The sequence below is a fragment of the Syngnathus floridae genome, chromosome 9, assembly GCF_059516105.1.
Source record: "Syngnathus floridae isolate MCC-2025c chromosome 9, RoL_Sflo_1.0, whole genome shotgun sequence".
Classification (NCBI taxonomy): Eukaryota; Metazoa; Chordata; class Actinopteri; order Syngnathiformes; family Syngnathidae; genus Syngnathus; species Syngnathus floridae.
Window position 1 is genome coordinate 13,463,270 of NC_142421.1, and position 21,487 is coordinate 13,484,756.

The 21,487-nt window shown below is 49.0% G+C and overlaps 1 protein-coding gene across 6 annotated transcripts; it reads left to right on the top strand.

The window, feature by feature from the left end:
* The first annotated feature begins 6,814 nt into the window (after window positions 1-6,814).
* hectd2 (HECT domain containing 2) lies at window positions 6,815-21,235 on the top strand. Of its 6 annotated transcripts, none has more exons than XM_088384174.1 (22): window positions 6,815-7,308; window positions 9,100-9,223; window positions 10,242-10,380; window positions 10,480-10,582; window positions 10,645-10,734; window positions 10,820-10,884; window positions 10,979-11,024; window positions 11,194-11,303; window positions 11,396-11,544; window positions 11,941-12,064; window positions 12,235-12,331; window positions 12,398-12,505; window positions 12,622-12,754; window positions 12,916-13,007; window positions 13,377-13,441; window positions 13,591-13,684; window positions 15,370-15,444; window positions 17,006-17,093; window positions 17,610-17,716; window positions 18,485-18,600; window positions 19,550-19,716; window positions 20,081-21,235. In XM_088384174.1, exons 1-22 carry the CDS (start codon window positions 7,243-7,245, stop codon window positions 20,374-20,376), a joined length of 2,454 nt encoding a protein of 817 aa, XP_088240300.1. In that variant the 5' UTR covers window positions 6,815-7,242; the 3' UTR covers window positions 20,377-21,235. The 6 variants fall into 6 exon arrangements, with proteins under 6 accessions (XP_088240300.1, XP_088240298.1, XP_088240299.1 ...); XM_088384172.1 differs by having other exon boundaries at window positions 6,816-7,308; window positions 18,455-18,600; window positions 19,550-19,693; window positions 20,081-20,342; XM_088384173.1 differs by having other exon boundaries at window positions 6,817-7,308; window positions 19,550-19,693; window positions 20,081-20,342.
* Window positions 21,236-21,487: the final 252 nt, after the last annotated feature.

The following is a 21,487-nucleotide window of genomic DNA, read 5'->3' on the forward strand; positions in this document are numbered from 1 at the left end:
TTGATATATATAGTGTGTATATATATATATATATATATATATATATATATATATATATATATATATATATATATATATATATATATATATATATATATACCGTATTTGCCGGTGTATTAGTCTCTCTCTAAAAAATCAACCTCGACTTATACACCGAGTCATAAAATTTAACTTCGTATTCATCGCTTCAAATGTGATGGTAACCAAGGCTGTTTCTCATGCATCTCATTGTGCGTGGGTGTCCGTCCGTCAGGCTCATCAAACAGCGAGAAACTGAATCATTATAAAGCGTTCGTCGCATTAACACGCATCCTCAGCAACAATTTAAAATATTCTCACCTCAATAACGGACATCGAAAGCCAGGCAGCGACGATGACTGCTAGGGGGAAGTGCTGGGTATTGAGCGAATGTGCGAGTCATTGCGCGTCAAGCAACGACAATAACTACCGGTACGTAAACATTCAATTGCCATGTCTAAATGAATGTCGTTGGCACTTAGAAAATATTCGCCAAACTTGGCCGGACTTCCAGGGGAAGAGGCCGAATTTTCACTTGTGGTGGCCGACACGGGGAACCAGCCGAGGCGGACACTTTACGGCGGTTGAGTCGTTCGCACTTTGAAAATATTTGCCAAACTTGGCCAGACTTCCAGGGGAAGAGGCCGAATTTTCACTTGTGGTGGCCGACATGGGGAACCAGCCGAGGCGGACACTTTACGGCGGTTGAGTCGTTGGCACTTAGAAAATATTCGCCAAACTTGGCCGGACTTCCAGGGGAAGAGGCCGAATTTTCACTTGTGGTGGCCGACACGGGGAACCAGCCGAGGCGGACACTTTACGGCGGTTGAGTCGTTCGCACTTTGAAAATATTTGCCAAACTTGGCCAGACTTCCAGGGGAAGAGGCCGAATTTTCACTTGTGGTGGCCGACATGGGGAACCAGCCGAGGCGGACACTTTACGGCGGTTGAGTCGTTCGCACTTAGAAAATATTCGCCAAACTTGGCCAGACTTCCAGGGGAAGAGGCCGAATTTTCACTTGTTCTGGCCGACATGGGGAACCAGCCGAGGCGGACTATTTATGGCGCAAGAGCCGTTGGCACTTGGAAAATGTTCGCCAAACGCTCTCGATGAGACAGAAGACGACCTTATCTGGGAAGAGGAGGAGGAAACTGAGGATAGAGAAGACCAAGAAGATGCCCTTTATGACGACAAACTAAACGAAAACGAATGGAACGAGCTTTTCGGAAATAGCGACGAAGACGAATTTTGAACTCTATGTACCGGCAATCACTTTATAATTATAATTTGTTGTTTCTTAACTAAAAATAAACCAGTTTCTAAGAGTGTTCATTGTTGTTAGTCTCTCTCGGCGCGTAATATCACAGGGTCATGAAGTAAATAATATTTAAAATGGCGTATAGATCGCTCGCTACAAACTCGCAAATTTGCCGGTGTATAAGTCCGCACCCAACCAGAGCGACGGGAGGAGCACATTTCAGAAAACGTGCTCAGCTCGTCGAGAGAATGTGATTTAAGCAATAAAATAAAAAATGCACCTAAAACCTAAACCAAACGTTGCAGGTGCTTATTTCTTCGTGCGCAGTGGTCAACGCGGCACTCCCTAGCTGCCAGGAGCTCTTTTTACTGTGTGCACCCAACCAGAGCGACGGGAGGAGCACATTTCAGAAAACGTGCTCAGCTCGTCGAGAGAATGCGATTTAAGCAATAAAATAAAAAATGCACCTAAAACCTAAACCAAACGTTGCAGGTGCTTATTTCTTCGTGCGCAGTGGTCAACGCGGAACTCCCTAGCTGCCAGGAGCTCTTTTTACTGTGCGCACCCAACCAGAGCGACGGGAGGAGCCCATTTCAGAAAACGTGCTCAGCTCGTCGAGAAAATGCGATTTAAGCAATACAATTAAAAATGCACCTAAAACCTAAACCAAACGTTGCAGGTGCTTATTTCTTCGTGCGCATTGCTCAACGCGGCACTCCCTAGCTGCCAGGAGCACATTTGCCGGTGTATAAGTCGACTCGGTGTATAAGTCGACCCCCTCAAATTCGACGGAAATTTACGATTTTATGATATATCCTTTGTATAAGTCGAGCTCAATTGTTGCATTATATTAAACTTCAAAATTCAATCAGAAATATACGAAATTTATTGACGAAATGTGTTCAAATTCCGCATGCGCAGTGGCCGGAAATAGCTCCAGCCGAGCGGATCGGCTGTTTATAAGCACCGCGGAGGAGATCGCGGAGCCTCATTCGACTTCCAGCGGCCGGCGAGCTCGCACACGCCCCCCGGCACCACCGGGAAGCCGGAAATAGCTTCAAGCCGAGCAGATCGGCACTTTATAAGCACCGCGGAGGAGATCGCGGAGCCTCATTCGACTTCCAGCGGCCAGCGCACTCGTGCACGCCGCCTGGCACCACCGGGAGGCCGTGCGCACGCGCCAAGTGGCCGGAAATAGCTCGCGCCGAGCGGATCGGCTCTTTATAAGCACCGGGAGGAGATCGCGGAGCCTCATTCGACTTCCAGCGGCCGGCGACACATCCGGGAGGCTGTGCGCACGCGCCAAGTGGCCGAAAATAGCTCCCGCCGAACGGATCGGCTGTTTATAAGCACCGCGGAGGAGATCGCGGAGCCTCATTCGACTTCCAGCGGTCGGCGAGCTCGCGCACGCCGCCCGGCACATCCGGGAAGCCGTGCGCACGCGCCAAGTGGCCGAAAATAGCTCCCGCCGAGCGGATCGGCACTTTATAAGCACCGCGGATGAAATCGCGGAGGCTCATTCGACTTCCAGCGGCCGGCGAGCTCGTGCATGCCGCCCGGCACATCTGGGAGGCCGTGCGTACGCGCCAAGTGGCCGAAAATAGCTCCCGCCGAGCGGATCGGCTGTTTATAAGCACCGCGGGGGAGATCGCGGAGCCTCATTCGACTTCCAGCGGCCGGCGAGCTCGCGCACCCGCCCGGCACATCCGGGAGGCCGTGCGCACGCGCCAAGTGGCCGAAAATAGCCCCCGCCGAGCGGATCGGCTGTTTATAAGCACCGCGGAGGAGATCGCGGAGCCTCATTCGACTTCCAGCGGCCGGTGAGCTCGCGCACGCCGCCCGGCACATCCGGGAGGCCGTGCGCACGCGCCAAGTGGCCGAAAATAGCTCCCGCCGAGCGGATCAGCACTTTATAAGCACCGCGGATAAAATCGCGGAGCCTCATTCGACTTCCAGCGGGCCGATGATTACAATTAAGAATAAAGTCTCCTTTGTAATATATACTCCTTGTAGCATGTAACGGTACCCAAAAGGAGGAGTTTCTTTGCATCAAGGTTTATGCAAAGAGCTCACGTAATTATATCGTTGCTTTTTGGTGAAGTGAGTGAGTGTTCCGTCTTTACGACTGGTCTTTGAATGCACCCCGCTTCAATGGCAGAACGCGGATGAATTTAAAGACATCAAATGAGAATAATCCTTTATAAAAATTAAAATTGACTGACGCAAACGTGAATTCTTCATGTTTTTATTGAAAACAACATAGTGCTGACGCCGTACGGCATCGGTTTTTCGCTTTCCAAACAAGCTGTGCGCGCTCCCGCGGCAGGGGGAACAAAATCTCACGGGGGAACCAAATCGAGCACAACACCTGTTGCTCACTGTCGCATTGCTTTAGGAGAGTCTTTGTGTTTTAGGATGGCTACAGTGAGAGCCCGGCGCGCTGCGGTTGCGCGATCGGACCAAATTAAGCTCCCTGCGCACTGAGGTCCACTTAATATATTTGGACCTCAGTGCGCAGGGAGCTTAATTTGGTACACATCTGCATTTACTCTGGACTTGATGAAACTCAGTGGACCAACACTAGCAGCTTACATGGCTCCCCAAACCATCGCTGACTGTGAGAACTTCACACTGGATTTCAAGCAACTTGGATTTTGCTCCTCTCCAGCCTTTCTCCAGACTGGCACCTTGACTTCCAAATGAAATACAAAATTTGCTTTCGTCTGAAAAGAGGACTTTGGACTACTCTGCAACTGTCCAGTGCTTCTTTTCCATAGCCCAAGTCAGACGTTTCTTCCGTTGTCTTGAGTTCAGAAGTGGCTTGACCATGGGAATACCGCTATTGTAGCCCATTTCCCGGACACGTCTGTGAACAGTGGCTTTTGATACCTTGACTCCAGCTTCAGTCCACTGTCTTTGAACCTCCCCCAAATTCTGGAAGCGACTCTCCTTCACAATACTGTTAAGGCTGCGGTCATCTCTCTTGGTTGTGCAGCGTTACCTGCCACATTTTCCCCTTCCAACAGACTTTTTGTGGATGTGCTTTGAAACTGCACTCTGTGAACAGCTTGCTCTTTGAGAAATTTCTTTTTGTGTCTTACCCTCCTGATGGAGGGTGTCAATGATGGTCCTCTGGACAGCAATCAGATGAGCAGTCTTCCCCATATTTGTGATTTAGTTTACTGAACCAAGCTGAGTGTTTTTCAAGGCTCAGGAAACCCTTGCAGGTGTTTCGAGTTAATTAGACGATTCAAGTGATTAGTTGAATACCCTACAAGTATACTTTTTCATGATATTCTAATATTTTGAGAGGATATTTGAGTTTTCTTCACTGTATGCCAGAATCAGCAATATTAAAATAATAAAAGGCTTGCAATATTTCTGTTGATTTGCAATGAATCCAGAATGTATGACATTTTTGTTTTTTTAATTGCATTACAGAAAATAAAGAACTTCATCAAAACATTCTAATTTTCTAAGACAGTCCTGTATATGCAAAGAGCTCACATAATTATATCGTTGCTTTTTGGTGAAGTGAATGAGTGTTCCGTCTGTACGATTGGTCTTTGAACGCACCTCGCTTCAACGGCAGAACGCGAATAAACTTAAAGAAATAAAATGAAATAAATCCTTTCTAAAAATTAAAATTGACTGACGCAAAAGTGTGTCCTTCATGTTTTTATTGAAAACAACATGGTGCTGACGCCGTACGGCATCGGTTTTTCGCTTTCCAAACAAGGCGTGCGCGCTCCCGCAGCAGGGGAAACAAATCCTCGCGGGGGAACCAAATCTGGACACACACCGGACCACACTCCGCCTAATCAGAAGGCATAGGGGCGTCGTTACTTAGCAGGCTCTGGGAGGAGTGATACAATTCTGTGTTCTTATTTTTTATTTTTATTAACGCCTAACTAAACTATTTACTAGTGAAGGAATAGGGTCAAAATACAAAATGTCCTGCCTTGCTACAAAAACAGATATGCTCAAACCTCATTGAATAAAGTACATAAGCAAAGTATATTCACATATTAAATCAATAAAAGAAACACTTATAATTATACCTACACACCAAATCAATAAAGAAGACATAACTAGACATTTTTGATAAATGGTAATGAGAAAGGTTTTTATAACTTTCTGATCTGATATATATTTCTGAGCACTTTGAAATAAAAAATGACTTTTGATATATTGCCTAAATAGCTTAATGACCCTTAAGGAACTGTGTAATGCATGCCTGATGTTTTTTCTCTAAATCATGGACACGGCCAGAGTCGTCTTGACCGTTCAGTACTTGATTGTATGTTGTTATGTTTTGACTAATGCTAGACGCCAGTTTTTGATTACTACTGAACGCTCTGCACAGAGGGAAATATTTTGCCTAACAAGGAAAAGATACGGTTGGAAGCATGATTAAACTATGAATAAGCAAAGCCATGAAGTATCAAAAGAACAGCAATAGATTAATGATGTCACAGCCAAAAGCTAACATAATTTCGTACAAAATGACAAAATTGAAAGAATGAGGTACGACAGTGTATGTCCAAGATTGGAGACGAATGTTCACAGGAAGGTCACGTGAAGATAAAACCAGCAGGTGCCAGAGGGAGCCAGCCAAGGACTCCGCCAAAGATGATCGCCAAGGCCGAAAGACGGGATGGAAGACAACAGCCCCCACACACACCGAATCGCCTATAACCAACTTGCCCCACCCCAAAGACTCATCACCCATCAAACTCGGCCCACACTGGCATGTGTAACTGATATAAGCTAACCAAAGAACCTTGAACGTTGCCTTTTCTGAATGGAGACTTTCCCCTCTTGAAGGACCCAGCGCTGTATTGTACTTTCCTGAAAACAGAGCTGTCTGAACAAGAATTGTGATTGAACTCAACCAACCTGTGTAAGTCTAATTTGTGCTTCAGTGTCTTTGCATTTTCCTAAATCTGAAGAAATCAAACGAGCACGCAGTGAGTAAATTGGATAACAGGTGATTGGCAATGGCTTTTGCCATGAGGCGCAGATAACGCGCTCCCTAAATTGTGGACAAAATCCGACACTATGATGCTTTAAAACAACATACCATCCATCCATTTTCTGTACCGCTCTGTCCCCACAGGGGTCGCGGGCGTGCTGGGGCCTATCCCAGCCGTCATTGGGCAGTAGGCAGGGGACACCCTGAACTGGTAGCCAGCCAATCGCAGGGCACACAGACGAACACCCATCCGCACTTGCACTCACACCTAGGGGCAATTGAGAGAGCTACCAAGCACGTTTGTTGGATGTGGGAGGAAACCAGAGTGCCCGGAGAAAACCCACGCGCAAAACCCACATGCAAACTCCACACAGGGAGGACCGGAGGTGGAATCGAACCCGCACCCTCCTAACTGTGAGGCGGACGTGCTACCCAGTGTGCCACCCACAACATACCTTTTTGGAAAATAACATTTAAAATACGTATAAGACCGGAGCACACTCCGCCTACTCAGAAGGCATAGGGGCGGAGTGTGAGCAGGGGCGGAGTATGATTTAGCAGGCTGTGGAGGAGTGATACCCTTCTGCGTTCTGCAATCTTGCCCGGACCTCGCTTTGGCCCCACCATAACGTGTTCTCCCCCAATCCAACTTTGGGCTCCTCCCCTCCTCCAACATGGCGACGGCACGCCACGGGTGTCTTCTGGCGACTCGTTGGATCGCGTTTGACTAACAAAGACTCGTTCGTGTGCCCTGTTGGGAGTTTTCTTTACTTTGACTCGCGTTTTGTTCATTTCCCTTTTTTTCCCCTGTGTTGACATGAAGAAGCTCCCGGATTGTCTGTGCGCGCGCACGTGTCGGCGGCGCGTGCGCGGCTACTGCGACAAAGTGGCGGCGGCGTCGAGAAGACGACAATGAGCGCTTGTGTCACTTTGGGAAGACATTTGCCGACTTTTGGCCGCTAGTGCCCGTAAAGCGACACCTAACGGAATATGGACGGCGACGATCTGGGTTCTGTGACGAGCAGGGAGCGCGACAAGCTGCCGCCCATTTCTGGCGTAAGAAAACCAACCGAACGAAAGCACGACACAACGCGCTTCTGATTGACACACTTCTCATCCTTCTTCTCAAAAGAAAACAAATTATGCAACAAAAATACACGACGATGACGCTGAAGCAGATTTCCTGGAAATAGCAAACGACAAGAATGTGCGATTTGCCTGCTTTCTCCTGCTGCCAAACGAGAACCACCGCAGTGGGTTGACTTGGTTTCGGTCATTTTCATCTTCGAGGCGGAGTTTGCGCTCCAGATGCAACAATACGGCAACAAACATTAAACCATTGCATTTTGCAATCGATTAATCGTTTAGAGACTTGGTGTGACGACAATGTGTCCAAATTCCAGCCTCTCAACAGGAAAGCATTTCTGACTGGTCATCGTCTATGAAAGTTGTCATTTTAGGCTATTTTTCTATTTGCAAACATCCACTTTTGCTTTTTCTATTTTGCTTGTACTCTTTGATTTTTTTCTGTCCTCTTGCTTGTTCCTTTTCCTTTAGTCTTTTCACTCTTCTTTTTTTGTCTGTTTTTGTTTTTGTCTTTTTTTTCTTGCCAGTTGTCGTTTTCTTCTTTTTGGGGTGATGATTGTGTGTTGCTAGATTTCTTTCTTCAATTGTGATGCACCTGACAAGCGTTTGTTGGGAAGAAATTAGAAAGTTGACCATTGGCCCTACAAGGTTGACCATTTGTGTTTTTCAGTTTGGTGTGTGCGTGCCTTTTTTAAATTGTGAGTTTTTTGCCGTCTTCACTCTTTTGTGTACCCCCTTTGAGGAATTTCTCCTGTGCGTGTCTTCTGGTGTCACTTGGTGGCAGTTTTTTGTGCATGGCGCATGTCATTTTGGCTCGTCTTGTGTTTCTTCCTGTCGTGATGACAATTTAAATTTGCTTTATGTGTGTTTTGCCTCCTCGACCTGGCACTGTTCAGCATTGAGCACAGCGACTTGCCACTTGTCAAACACTCGGTTCAAATCATCTGGAGGATTCAAAAAATACTACAGCAGGGTTCATGGCTCAAATTTGAAGTTTTGTTTTCCCCTCACTCTATTTTCGTGTAGCTTTGCCTTGTCCGTCTGGCCGTCCGGCGCCCTTTTGGAATTGCTGAGGTCGTGGCACAAGCACGCGGGCCTCCTTGTGTTGAACGGCCCTCGACGCCGCGCCATTGTTCGCAGGCTCTTTGCGTTCGAGGCAGTCGCTCGCACGCTTGGGCGCTGCCATGATGTCATTAGCATGCGTGGCGAGCGTCACAGATGATGTCATGCATCTTGTGTCAGCGCTCGGGAATGTGTACATAAATCACACGCGCACATGCACGCACATTTTCTCCTGCGCTTGCATCTGGAAATGTCGTCAAAGCGCACGTGTGTGCTTGCTCTTGTTGGAGGTGAGCTGAACACGAAGTTTCTTCCACGCGTGCCTTCGGCCACTTAAGCGCCTCCCGTCTTAAATTCTCTGATTCGTGAAAGGAAGGTGATCCGCAAAAGTTTAGTTTCTCTCCATGCTTGGCAAGCCTTGTTATCGCCATGCTCCTTGCAAGCGTTATCATTGTCACCGCCTGGGACTCTCCTTGCCGTCATGACAAGGCATCACGCGCCCTTTTCACTTGTGCGACTGTAGATGTCCGCTCGTTCAAATTGGCTCCTAAAGTAAAAAAAAAAAGAGAACCCCGTGGCCAAAACAATGCTGATGACGTGCGACAAGGAAGAGGAAAAGCGAGACAGGTGGTGATGATGTCACACAGGACGGTATTGCTAACAATGATGTCACGTGATGATGATGCCATGTTGTGGCAGGCCCCGGGCCACAAGGCCAAGCCTCCGCTGCCGACTCCAGGGAGCCTCATCAACGCACTCCACCACCGACAGCTTCAGCTCAGAGACGCCGACATGCCCACCGCGCCGCTCGACTTCAAGCACGGTCAGTCTCACTTTTTTCCCTCAAGTCTCACCAAGGTTGTGTGTGTGAGACGCGCTCGTGCACTTGTTTGCATCTAATGCGAGCGGGTGTCCCAAAGTGTTTAGTTTTACCTGCTGCTAAAGCTTCAAAGCGACAGTGGTGATCAGATGTCGCTGTGATGGCGAAGGCCCGGTTGCTACGGCGACAGATGCCGCGCGTGTCGAGCGAGACTGCAAAACAAAGAACAGAAACCGGAAAGTGCAAAGGTGGCTGCTGAGGACAGTGCCTCGCCCTTCTCAAAAGGAAAAGGAAGATTGATGACAAGTGAAATGGGCTATCAATCGTCCTAGGCTTTTCTACCTCGGCCACTCCAAGCGCTTCTTACCGCATCCTCTTTCACCTCCTGATGATGCGACATCAGGGGCGACCGCGGCTTCGCCATCTTGCTCAAGGATACGGTGACATAGTTATACAGGGCAGAGATCAGCACCTTGCCCCCTCCTCAAGCAGGAAAGCCTGACCTGAGGTGTTTGTATTTTTCTGCAAAATCCCAGTTGAGCACCAAATAGGAAGCTGGTCCGTCGTTTGATTGGTGTGCGTGTCTGCGCCTCTCTGAGTGCTAAAAAAAATAGAATGACTTTATTGTCATTGTACAACTGATGTACAACGAAATTAAAATATTCTACCAGTGGGAGGCTGCTGCCATAAAAGGCGCTGCCAGGCGCCATCGGGAGCAATCCAGAGTTCAGTGTCTTGCTTAAGGACACTTTGACATGGTCATCTGGGATGAGGATTGAACAAGTTGTGCTCGATGATGTTTGCCGTTGCTCTTCCTTGCCAGCATCCACAATGCACCTCCTGCATTACCTTGGTGACACAAACAAAGAGGCTAATTATCAACCGAAGCGTGTGTGCGTGTGCATGGCTGCTTCTTCTTTGACGCAATGACATAAAATAGACGTGCTTCCTATTGATCATTTCAAATAATGATTTGGAATCGAGAACCCTGAAGGTTTTGTGCATGTGTGTGACGCATCAGCGTGCGAGCTTCCGCCGATTGGCAGCCTGGCGCGTCCCAAGCAGCGATTGACCATCGACACGCTGCCCCCGGAGGTCAAAGCGCCCTTCCCGTGTGACCCTGTTATTCCACTGCGCACCAAGACCACCAAAGACTTCCTGTGAGACAGTGCCGACACACACACACACACACACACACGTCCCAGCACATTGTGATGAGTACACGTGCACGCTCACAAGTGCGTACGTGTGGTCGTCAGCAAGGAGATAGAACGGGCGGCGCTGTTGGGCGACTGGCGTGAAGTCCGAGACTTCTACCTGACCACCTTTGACTCGTTCATTGAACTCAACGCTGCCTTCAAGGTAAGACACAACCTCCCTGCCGCAGCTCTTTGTTTGACCTCAATCTCTGCCCCCTGCCCCAGCGGGAGGCCAACGCCTCCTTCGACACCACTGAAGACTCGGGCCTTGACGCCAAATTCGTCAACGCCGTGTACGACTCGTTGCTCCAAACGGTGAGTCATCACACGCACCCATGCACACCCACGAGAGCGCCACTTCCTGTCACAGGCTCACGTGGTCATCTGGGCATGCGTGCAGCCTCAAGACATTCAGAAGTCTGTGCTGAAGGGGATCATCAACAGTCTCCTGAGAGAGTGGAAAGGGTGAGAGGACGACCTCCATGACATCATCCGTCCTGCCTACGCGAGATCCAAAGGCAGTTTTTTTTTCTTTTTCTCTCTTCCACGACGAGCTCAGGCCCCGGACTAAAGATGACCTGCGCGCTTACTTCATCCTGGTTCAGGTGAGCGGATGATGTCGCTGTGACGTCTCTCTGCGGCCGCCGCCGCTGCTGCTGCTGCTGCTCTTGTTGCGTTTCAGCCAATTACGCTGCAGGTTTTGTGGCAAGGAGGGGTGGGTGCCATGCCGCCACCATTCATTTTCTCTTCTGCCTCTCCTTTGGATGTTGACAGAACCCTCAGTATTCCAGCACCAGCACCTACGTGATCTACGCTCACCTGTTGAGGCAGATGGCTGCCCTGTCTGAGGCCGATCATCACTTCCTGGTGCACTGGCTGAAGAAGTAAGCACTACGGTGGTGCCGGCAGCCTGTCACGTCAACAATGACGACGGTGTGACTCAGAGCGCTGTGACGACCAAGCGTGTGCCTGTCAGGTTGCCGGGCCAGCGGTTCCGTCAGCCCGTGGAGCGCCTGCTGCAGTTCATCTCCACTCGCCTTTTTCCTGCCGAGCCCGACGAGGTGCCACCCGCCTCCAAGTGCTCCTGGTGGATCCCGTCGGCCACCAAAGTACTCGCCCTCTTCAGTGAGTGCGTCCGTAGCTGTTAGCGCTATTTTGCCGCTAAATGGCATCCGCTGAAATTGATTCCACTTTTTTCTGACTTTATCATTCAACGACTGTTGGGATGATTTGAGATGAAGGAAAAAAAATGAACAAAAGCAGGAAATGCACATTAGACATCTTTTAAATTCTTGGGGAGGTTTTTTGAGCATCCATAGTTGATGGTCTCAGTCTGAATTCTGCGAGACCTCCATGAAGGCAAAATTGCAAAATGCGTCCTGAAACGACAGCAATTGCTTCGCGCTTTGGAGGAGAGCAGAAACGGACAGATCTTTCCTATTTTGGTTTTGGACGGTTGTTGCGCGGGGCGTTTGCGTACGTTGTTCTTCCACCACCCGCTTGCTCGCTCATGTGCTTCAGACGCGGCCAACAGCGTGTCGTCGCCGCCCGTCATGCCATTCGCAGACTTCTACAACCTCACGCTGGAGCACATCGACTTCATGGAAGAGTACCGCACCTGGCAACACTACGGCAACTCAAGCAGGTGGCTTTCCTTCATGAGCTCTCGGATGTATTGCGATGGACCTCATTTGAACAATCTTAAATTGGCAGATTACCCCAAACTTGAAATTGCAAGTCTTAACTGTGTTTTTTGTTTTTTCTTTTCGGCTCGGCCGGCGTTGGTGCCCGGCTGACCCCTTCCCTTCCCCTCAGGTTCTCCTTCTGCCAGTTTCCCTTCATTCTGTCGGCGGCGCTGAAGAAGGCCATCATCCAGAAGGACTCTGAGCAGCAGATGATCAGCCGGGCCAGGGTGAGCGCGTCCGCTCGCCCTGCTTTTGCACTGGCCGGCGTTGTTGAGCATGCGTGTGTGTCGCAGCAAAGCCTGGTGAGCAAAGTGTCTCGGCGTCAGCGCGTAGACATGAACCTCCTCTTCCTCAACATCAAAGTGCGACGGGGGCAGCTCCTGGCGGACTCGCTGGATGAGGTCAGGGCCCCCTTTTTGATTTTGCATTTGTTTTTTTCTGGCAAGGCAGGCCAAAGCCTGAGCGCTCTGGTCCGCTCGCCTTTGATGTCCAGTTTGAATGGAAGGAATGTCTTCAGTTGAGCAGGAAGCGCTGCGACCTGAAGAAGAAGCTGCGCGTGACCTTTGTGGGGGAGGCAGGCCTGGACATGGGCGGCCTGACCAAGGAGTGGTTCCTGCTGTTGGTGCGACGCATCTTCCACGAGGACTACGGTGAGTGGGACGAGCGCCCTTTTTCTTTGATGTTGGTCTTCCAGGTCCTATTCATCTTGCCCTTTTGACGTCTTCTTTCTATTCACTTTTGGCTCTTCTTCCGCCTCTGTGTTCTTTCCATCCTGCCAATTTGGCGACGTTCATGCTGGCGTGTGCGTCAGGCATGTTCACGTACATAAAGGAGTCTCGCTGCCACTGGTTCAGCGGCTGGAAGGGGGACAACAACTACTCGGAGTTTCAGCTCATTGGGACCGTATCCTTCATGTGCAATCTTGTTTTCTGTGTGCAGCGTGGTCGTCCTCACTTCAATGTTTCTGCGCACACACACGCACATCTGGTTGCCGTCAAAGGTTACATAACCTAATAGCTGGGTTAGGGGGCGCGTTTGGTCGAGGAAGGAATGAAGGCATTGTGGGCCGTGTGTGCGTATTCTTGTGCCATGAGCTCATTGATATTGGTCACTGCCGTCTGGTCACCGTGGAGACAGCAGCGCCGGCGCCATGGTGCTGATGTGTAACGAGGGAGAGGAGGGCAACTTCTTGTATGAGCCGTTTAGTATTGCCACAGCTTTATAAATCCGTTTTGGGAAGAGTGCGTGCGTGGTTGTCCTTAACGTGCTCAGCTGATGGGCTTGGCGGTGTACAACAGTATCGCTTTGGACATCCATTTCCCCCTCTACTGTTACAGGTGTGTGTGCATGCGCGCGTGCGTGCCAGTGTGCCACTCGAATAGTTGCCTAAAAGTGAAAATCTTGAAGCAGATACTGGCTTGTCATCAACTTCAAGTTGTCATCATGGTGCTTTGTGCTGATGCCAGCTGGCGGTGTCTCCTCACAGGAAGCTGCTGACGCCACCCACTGATCCATGTGACCAGAATGCCCTGGTCGGCATGGCAACCGCCACTTTGGATGACGTACGGCAGATCATGCCGGTACGCAGTTGGCGAGGGCGACAGTCACTCGTGACACGTCACGGACACTTTTGCAGACTTGATTCCGCCCGCCTCATTGCATCAGCTCTGTTTATTCACATCGTGCACTTGCACATGATTTTGAGTGGAGGTGTTGCAGGTTGCTTTCACACAAGCAAAACCACACCGTTGCGCTTTTATTTTTGGAAGGAAGAACTGGACGCTCAGCCCTGTGATGGCAAAATATACATTTGAGCAAGTAGCCTGACATGTTCGCCCGTGACTCGGGTTGGGGCCACCTCCCTCAGAAACTTGATCAGGCAAGGTTAGCCCAATGAGGGTCAAAGATGGCAAAAGGGAGGGCCTCGCCGTCATTGCATGTTGTTGTGAGCCAGACACGATGACGGCAGGTTGACACCACGCCGTCACCAGAGATAAACTTTGTCTTGTTGTCTGAGCCAGGCACAACGGAGGCACAGGTTCCCCACCAAGTTAGAAAATAAGGTGGTTTGTCCACGCCAAACCTCAAACGAGCATCGCTTTTAAAAGTGACTGACAACTTTGATGGCGCTGGAATCATGAAGCCGAGTGACCTCTAGTGGCCACAAGCGATGCTCCAAGAGGAAACGTCCCGTTCGCAACTGCTTCCAGAGGAAGACAGTCAAACTTTTCACGCGACACACTAACTCTTGTGTCAAGGTGAACCCCGCATTTTTTATGTGCGTGTTGTGTGTGTCTTTTTGTTAAAGTTAGCAAGAGGCAAAGAACGAGAACACAGCCCTTCCCAAAGGTCGCACACGCAAGAGACAGATTAGTGTGCCAGTAGTTGTGTAAGAGGTGTGCAACGGCAGCAGCTTGCTCCTTTTACTGAAAGCGTCCAAGCAAGGTGTGTGTGTGTGTGTGTGTGTGTGTGTGTGTGTGTGTGTGTGTGTGTGTGTGTGTGTGTGTGTGTGTGTGTGTGTGTGTGTGTGTGTGTGTGTGTGTGTGTGTGTGTGTGTGTGTGTGTGTGTGTGTGTGTGTGTGTGTGTGTGTGTGTGTGTGTGTGTGTGTGTGTGTGTGTGTGTGTGTGTGTGTGTGTGTGTGTGTGTGTGTGTGTGTGTGTGTGTGTGTGTGTGTGTGTGTGTGTGTGTGTGTGTGTGTGTGTGTGTGTGTGTGTGTGTGTGTGTGTGTGTGTGTGTGTGTGTGTGTGTGTGTGTGTGTGTGTGTGTGTGTGTGTGTGTGTGTGTGTGTGTGTGTGTGTGTGTGTGTGTGTGTGTGTGTGTGTGTGTGTGTGTGTGTGTGTGTGTGTGTGTGTGTGTGTGTGTGTGTGTGTGTGTGTGTGTGTGTGTGTGTGTGTGTGTGTGTGTGTGTGTGTGTGTGTGTGTGTGTGTGTGTGTGTGTGTGTGTGTGTGTGTGTGTGTGTGTGTGTGTGTGTGTGTGTGTGTGTGTGTGTGTGTGTGTGTGTGTGTGTGTGTGTGTGTGTGTGTGTGTGTGTGTGTGTGTGTGTGTGTGTGTGTGTGTGTGTGTGTGTGTGTGTGTGTGTGTGTGTGTGTGTGTGTGTGTGTGTGTGTGTGTGTGTGTGTGTGTGTGTGTGTGTGTGTGTGTGTGTGTGTGTGTGTGTGTGTGTGTGTGTGTGTGTGTGTGTGTGTGTGTGTGTGTGTGTGTGTGTGTGTGTGTGTGTGTGTGTGTGTGTGTGTGTGTGTGTGTGTGTGTGTGTGTACACACAGGAGCTGGCTCATGGTTTGCAGGAGCTGCTGAATTTTGACGGCAATGTGGAAGAAGACATGTGCCTCACTTTCCAGGTTGTCACCAATTACCTGATGCACCTTCACATGCAAAACGAGTTTTTTGTCATTCCATCAATCGAATCAGTTCATTGGTTGAGTTCAAAGGTTGACGCTTGGAAGAGGTGCACTTCCGCTTGATTGAAAACCCTTCGGTCACCTGCTTGGCAAGATGTCATTTGTTTTTGAAAGCCTGCTTTCATGAATGGCTGCAGAAATACCGGCGACGGTCTGAATTGAAAATTGGCAGCGTTTGGTCCATATTAAGCTAAATAAAATAAAAATAGTCACGTTATTGGCAAATGGATGAGTTGCGCACAAGACAATAACTGAAGCGATGCCCACATCATCTTGTGAATGGCCTTCAAATAATTCCCTGTAGATTCCAAGGAAAAAAAAGAAAGTATCCTGTGAAACGCTTTCACCGATGTGTTGTTTGGCGCAGACGATTACATCAAGTGTAATGTGAACATAGTCAGCAATTAGCGGTAACAAATTCACAATTGTATTGAAAGGAAAGGAGCAGCAGACTTCTAAAAAAAAAAAAAGTCGCCTTCTAAACAAAAGTCGCACCAAAGTGGAGGCAAACATGATGTCAAACCTTGAGAGGAGCGTGTGTGCGTGGAATGCGGCTAGCAGGAAGTGGCTTCCACTCAGGCCTCGCTTGAACTGACTGACCTGTTGTGACTGTGTATGGCCTTTTAGACTGGTCGCGTTATAAAACCCTTTTGGTTTTGTGGCCCTTTGCTGCAGACATAACTAGGCTCTTGGATGAGACCGATTGTCCTCACCAGTGTCACGGCTACAAGCATTTATTAGCACCACAACTAATGTCTTCGAAGTCAGCCAGGCAAGGACAACAACAAGCCCGCACACACACTAATGTTATTCAACTTACTCGTAAACACAAGCATGCTAACAAAGCAACTGGTAATTAATTATGCCAATCTCTTGAACTTATACTCTGTAACAATGAGCGGTTACTAGTGATGTCTGAACGCAGTCAGAAGAAATAAGCTATGCTCGCAATCAGGCTAACAGGCTGTTCCGTTAGCGTGCTAATCTATATCATGTGATTGTTTTGCTTATCACAGTGATGACAAGTGTGTCAACACTTGGCCATGTGAAGTCAGCCTTGCTAGCCAACAGACTAATTGGCAGGAACGCTAACAAAAGAGGAAATATGCTATCTACAGCTAAAAACCTGAACAGGCTGTCGAGCAGGCCAACAAGCATGCTAAAAATACAATTATTGATGATAATTAAAATATTGTCCTTGACAAACAAGCTAGTGAACATGCTAGTAAACAATAACAGAATACACAATAAGCAAACGAAACAGGCTAATGAACAAATACGTATTGACGGTAAGGACAGCGTATCGAGAGTGCTAACAAACATGCCAACAATCTGCCAAAGGTACTGGCAAACAGGATAATGAGCGAGCTAATAAGAAGCATAACAAAGTGCCTCATGAATTAGGTAATTATGTCTGAATAAAAAAGCTTAAAAGCTTCCACTGTTTATCACCATACTAGCAATAAAAAGTAAGTTAACCCGTCGGGCCGGTGCCTTGCAGGTGTCGCAGGAGGAACTGGGCGTGGTCAAGTTGTACAACCTGAAGCCAGGAGGAGACAAGATTCCCGTCACCAAACACAACCGTAAAGGTACTGGAAAGCTGTCTTTGTCCTCAGCTCTACGTGTGTGGTGACCGGCGAAACAATTCCAATGTATGGGACTATTGGCACAAGTAAACCAAACCCGCGTGCCAATGTACGGGGCACTTGGCACGAGTAAACCGACCCGCGTGCCACGCCCTCAGTAAACGTGAGAAGACGAGGCACGCTCTCTCTCGCCTCCAGTATGTTGGCTTTCTGCACTTGCTGTGCCGTTCTAGCTTCCTTTCTCCAGACTCCCTTGTCATGTCTGCTTTTCTTTGTTGTTTTGCACATTCGCGCTCCATGCCAAAGGCGGCCTCGCGTTCCCATGTGCTTGGCGGACTGCTTTTCCTTGCCATCCGTCTTTTTGAGTGTGTGCGGCCAGCCGGCTCTTATGTGGCCCGTGTTGTTTGCCGCCGCCGTTCTTCTCATGGTCTCATGTCGCTCCTCCTTTGTGGCTGCAATTGATATTGTTCATCAGTTGGGCTCGGTGGCTCCTGCTGCCGTTCTTCTTATTGTTGTCAGAGTACGTGCAGCTGTACGTGGACTTCCTGCTGAACAAATCCATTTCCAAGCAGTTTGCCGCCTTCTACCACGGCTTCCACAGCGTCTGCGCCTCTGACGCCCTCATGGTGAGTTGGATAATGTGTGTGTTGCGCGCCGGCTACGCACACCTGTTAACATATTAATGCCCCAAAATCTGGTAAAAAACTCACGCATACGTGAAATGACATGCCACGCCACACGTTCTGAGTGCATAGCACCTTTTCCATATTTGCTTCACGTTACAGTATTTTACATGCGACATGCACGCATGATACACTGACTCTAGGGCGTGCATGTTAAAGTGGTAAAGTGCGTCGCTCGTCTCCCGGTGGCAGACTAAAATGTTGATATCACGTGACCTGCCGATGGTCTTGCATCACTTCCTGTGCTGCGGCCACACTGAACCGAGCGAGTCACTCCGCTCTTTTTGTCTGACACCTCTGAACCTCACTTAAGTCATCTCAGCTGTCTAAATGAGATCAGGATTCGTTTGGTGACCTTGTGCATCTCCTTCCATCCAAACACATTGCCTGAGTGCCTGTGTGTGTCTTTGGATGGGCGCTTGTAACTCCTTCCACAGAACGTTGGGACATTCTGGATATGTTAACTTCCTGCTTTCTCTTTTGCACACAGCACACGACTTGTTTTCTTTGGTGACGACGGCATGCTGCCTTTCACCTTTAATGTTGAGTTGATTGATTTGATGATGTCACACAGACCCACCAACTCAGACTTGCAAGTCGAGGAAAAGATGATGTGGTCGAGAATAACGAGATGCGCTTGAGTCGCGGTTGAAATGCAGCTGACATTCTGCTGATTCGCAGCTGACACGCGGTTTCCCATTCTTGCGGCAGCTGCTTCGTCCGGAGGAAGTGGAGATGCTGGTGTGCGGCAGTCCTCAGCTGGACATGAGCGCTCTGCAGAAAGCTGCGCACTACAAAGGATATGGCAAGAGCGACGCCACCATCAGGTGACACGTGCGCGCGCATTAAGTACATCCAATCTTCAAATTGCCGCCAATTTGTTTTCATGTCAGGTCGAGGCACGATGCTAAGACACATGATTAGGGTTGGCCTTGGGGCAGGACGCTGAGGCTCTGTCAGAAATGTATCTCGCCCCAATTAAGCCCCTTCGAGTCGGCAAGCTCTGTGTGGCAGACTTGCAAGAGCTCTGAATGTTGTAAGACAAAAAAGTGACTCCCCCGTAACGCAAATAAACATCACGTGCTTACAAGGCTAAACAAACAAGGCTTGCGTGCGCTTCCCCCAAAGATTTGTATCTCTGTCTTGATTTTTGTTTTCATGTCAGAACAAGGGAAACCCAGCGTGCCTTTAAATGCGGTTAAAGCTCAACAATTTGGCCATCCTCCTGGCTAGCATCAAGTAGCGACAAAGCTGACTTTTGTCTGTTGAGTTGGCAGAGATCTGTTTTCATGTCAGAGCAGGATGATGCCAACAAATCCTTGCCAAAGCAATAAATTAACATGGAGCCGCCGCACGTAAATTCAAGATTCAAGAGTTTTTATTCGCCATGTTTGAGCATGCCAAACAAGGAATTTGACTTCGGTAAATCACAGCCTCTGTTCAACATTTAGGTGACTAACAAAAACACTCAGGACATGTGAAGAACGAAAGATATTCTCAAACACCCCCTGATCTTAAACTGATCTTAAACTCCCAAGAGGGCAAGGAAAAACTCAAAACTCCAGCTAGGGGAAATGAGAAACCTTGAGAAGACACCACAGATGGGAGGGTCCCTCTTCTAGGATGACCAGGCTGCAATGGATGCAGAGAGGACACATAGTACAAACAGTGTAGACAATTCAAAAAAGGTGTGGAGAGCAGGATTATGATGTAGATGAGATAGGATGAGGTGTACTTGTGAACATCGTAACTTTGCTTGTGTGTGTGCTCGCATAGGACTTTCTGGGAGGTGGTGCTGTCATTCTCCGTGGATCTTCAAAAGAAGCTGCTTCACTTTGTAACAGGAAGTGACCGTGTCCCCGTAGGGGGGATGGCTGACCTCAACTTCAAAATCTCCAGGCTGGATGCGCCCACCGACTGGTACGAGCGCCGTCAATGTGAAGGCATGCGACGGCAGGTCACCTTGGGCAAATGTGAAGGCATATGGGGGGAGCTCGCCTCGGGCAAATGACTTCATTCACGCTGACGCACACCCGGAAACGCTTTGCAATTGCTGCTCATCGGCCAAAAGCGGCCGCATGTGCTCGCGTCTGGGCAAACTGCCATGTCAGGTGGTTTGAGCGCGCTATCGTGAAATTTTTTTCCGAAACCTGACGGCTCGGAAGAGCGTTTAAGTATAGCTACCAAACAGCGCGTGTGTTGACGCTGATGTTAGCGTCGACACAGACGAGCTCCTCTTTGCGGGCAACCTCGTTGTCAGAGGTGTGACCGCTGCATCTAAGTGTGTTTGCGCTTGTGTGTCCTCAGGCTCCCCGTGTCGCATACCTGTTTCAACCAGATCTGCTTGCCCCCCTATCGCAGCAGGAAGGAGCTCAAACATAAGCTCATCATCGCCATCTCCAATGCGGAGGGCTTCGGCCTTGAGTGATCCTGACGCCTCCGCTTGGGCACTCGCCACTTTAGCCTCCCCAAGCGCATTTGTAGTTCAATGGTCTATTTTGCTTTTTCTGAACAAGATCATACTCAAGCACCCGAACAAGCTAGCGTGTCGTAGTACCGCTGTGTTCCTCAAGGAGCAGCAGCGAGTCAGAAGATGCAGGTAGAACTTTGAGACATGCTGAGCAAGTTAGCAGCTATTTTGTGAAATGTTTTATTTCAGATGTTTGACATTGTGGCATGTTTCAACACCGCTGCAGCAGAAGGTTTTTGATAGATGTGTTAGTTTTAGCCTTAGCTTAGCAATAGACAGAGCAGGAAGTGTCACTGACGCAAAAAGAAGCAGACAACTTGGCAACAAGTAGCCTCCAAAGTGTCGACCTCGAGAACGAGACGACCAGCAGCTAGCGACAAGAAGGTGACAACTGCTAACTGATGACGAGAAACCGATGACTTAAACACAACCGGTTCCTGAAAAATAGTAGCTGACAAGACGGTACACTTCCACCCTGACTACCAGTGCCGAGCCTGACCGCAAGAACTTGAAGACTGTTTGTCGATGTCTGATATAGCGGTGTGTAGAAGAGGAAAAAGCTGCAGCATTCAGAGGTGTTTGAGCAACAGCTACAACACTGCCACGTGTTAGCTTTAGCATTAGCTCAGGGAGGAAGGGGTCAGCAATCAGTGGTTTCAAATTGCTGCCCCGCTGGCCTGGTTTCCAAAGTAATGGGCACAAGTTACCAAAGTGGCCCAGAACTAAGATGGCTAATGTGGGTCAGAAAGCAAACAGAACACCCCCTTAAAGACAAGCTTTCAAAGCTCCTTTGTCTCGTTTAGCCCAAGTTGACACCTCCAACTTGAGTTGGGGACTGCAAGCTGGCAACTCAAAGATTTCTTTTTGTTTGTTTGTTGTCAGCAAAGAGGATATGGTGGTTGCGTTGAGAATAGCGTGCCATTGCTTTTTGTGTGCTGGTGTAGTTGTCGTTGATGTGAAAGTTTGACATTAAAGGTCTTGTGTGAAGCTTCCTCTCGCCCACACGAGTCATCTTCATGTTTGTACCATGTTCACAACCTGAATGTGGTTCATGCCGTCTGTCATAAGCGCAACTTGTTTTGACCTTCCCCTCCTTTGGGGAACTTGCCACCATCAAGGCAAGAATCTAAGAACCTGAGGGCACCTGAGTGGGCCGCGTGTGGATGCTGACTTGAATAATGGCATCGCTTCCAGAACAGGCTTTGGTGATATACATATGCAAGTGTGCAGATGCGCTCGCTAAG

Excerpts from the sequence above, each read along its gene's own strand:
- hectd2 (XM_088384174.1), top strand. The coding sequence starts at position 7,243 with ATGGACGGCGACGATCTGGGTTCTGTGACGAGCAGGGAGCGCGACAAG. Across the intron at positions 11,545-11,940 it reads CAAAGTACTCGCCCTCTTCA|ACGCGGCCAACAGCGTGTCG; the intron begins GTGAGTGCGTCC and ends CATGTGCTTCAG. Across the intron at positions 13,685-15,369 it reads ACGTACGGCAGATCATGCCG|GAGCTGGCTCATGGTTTGCA; the intron begins GTACGCAGTTGG and ends GTGTACACACAG.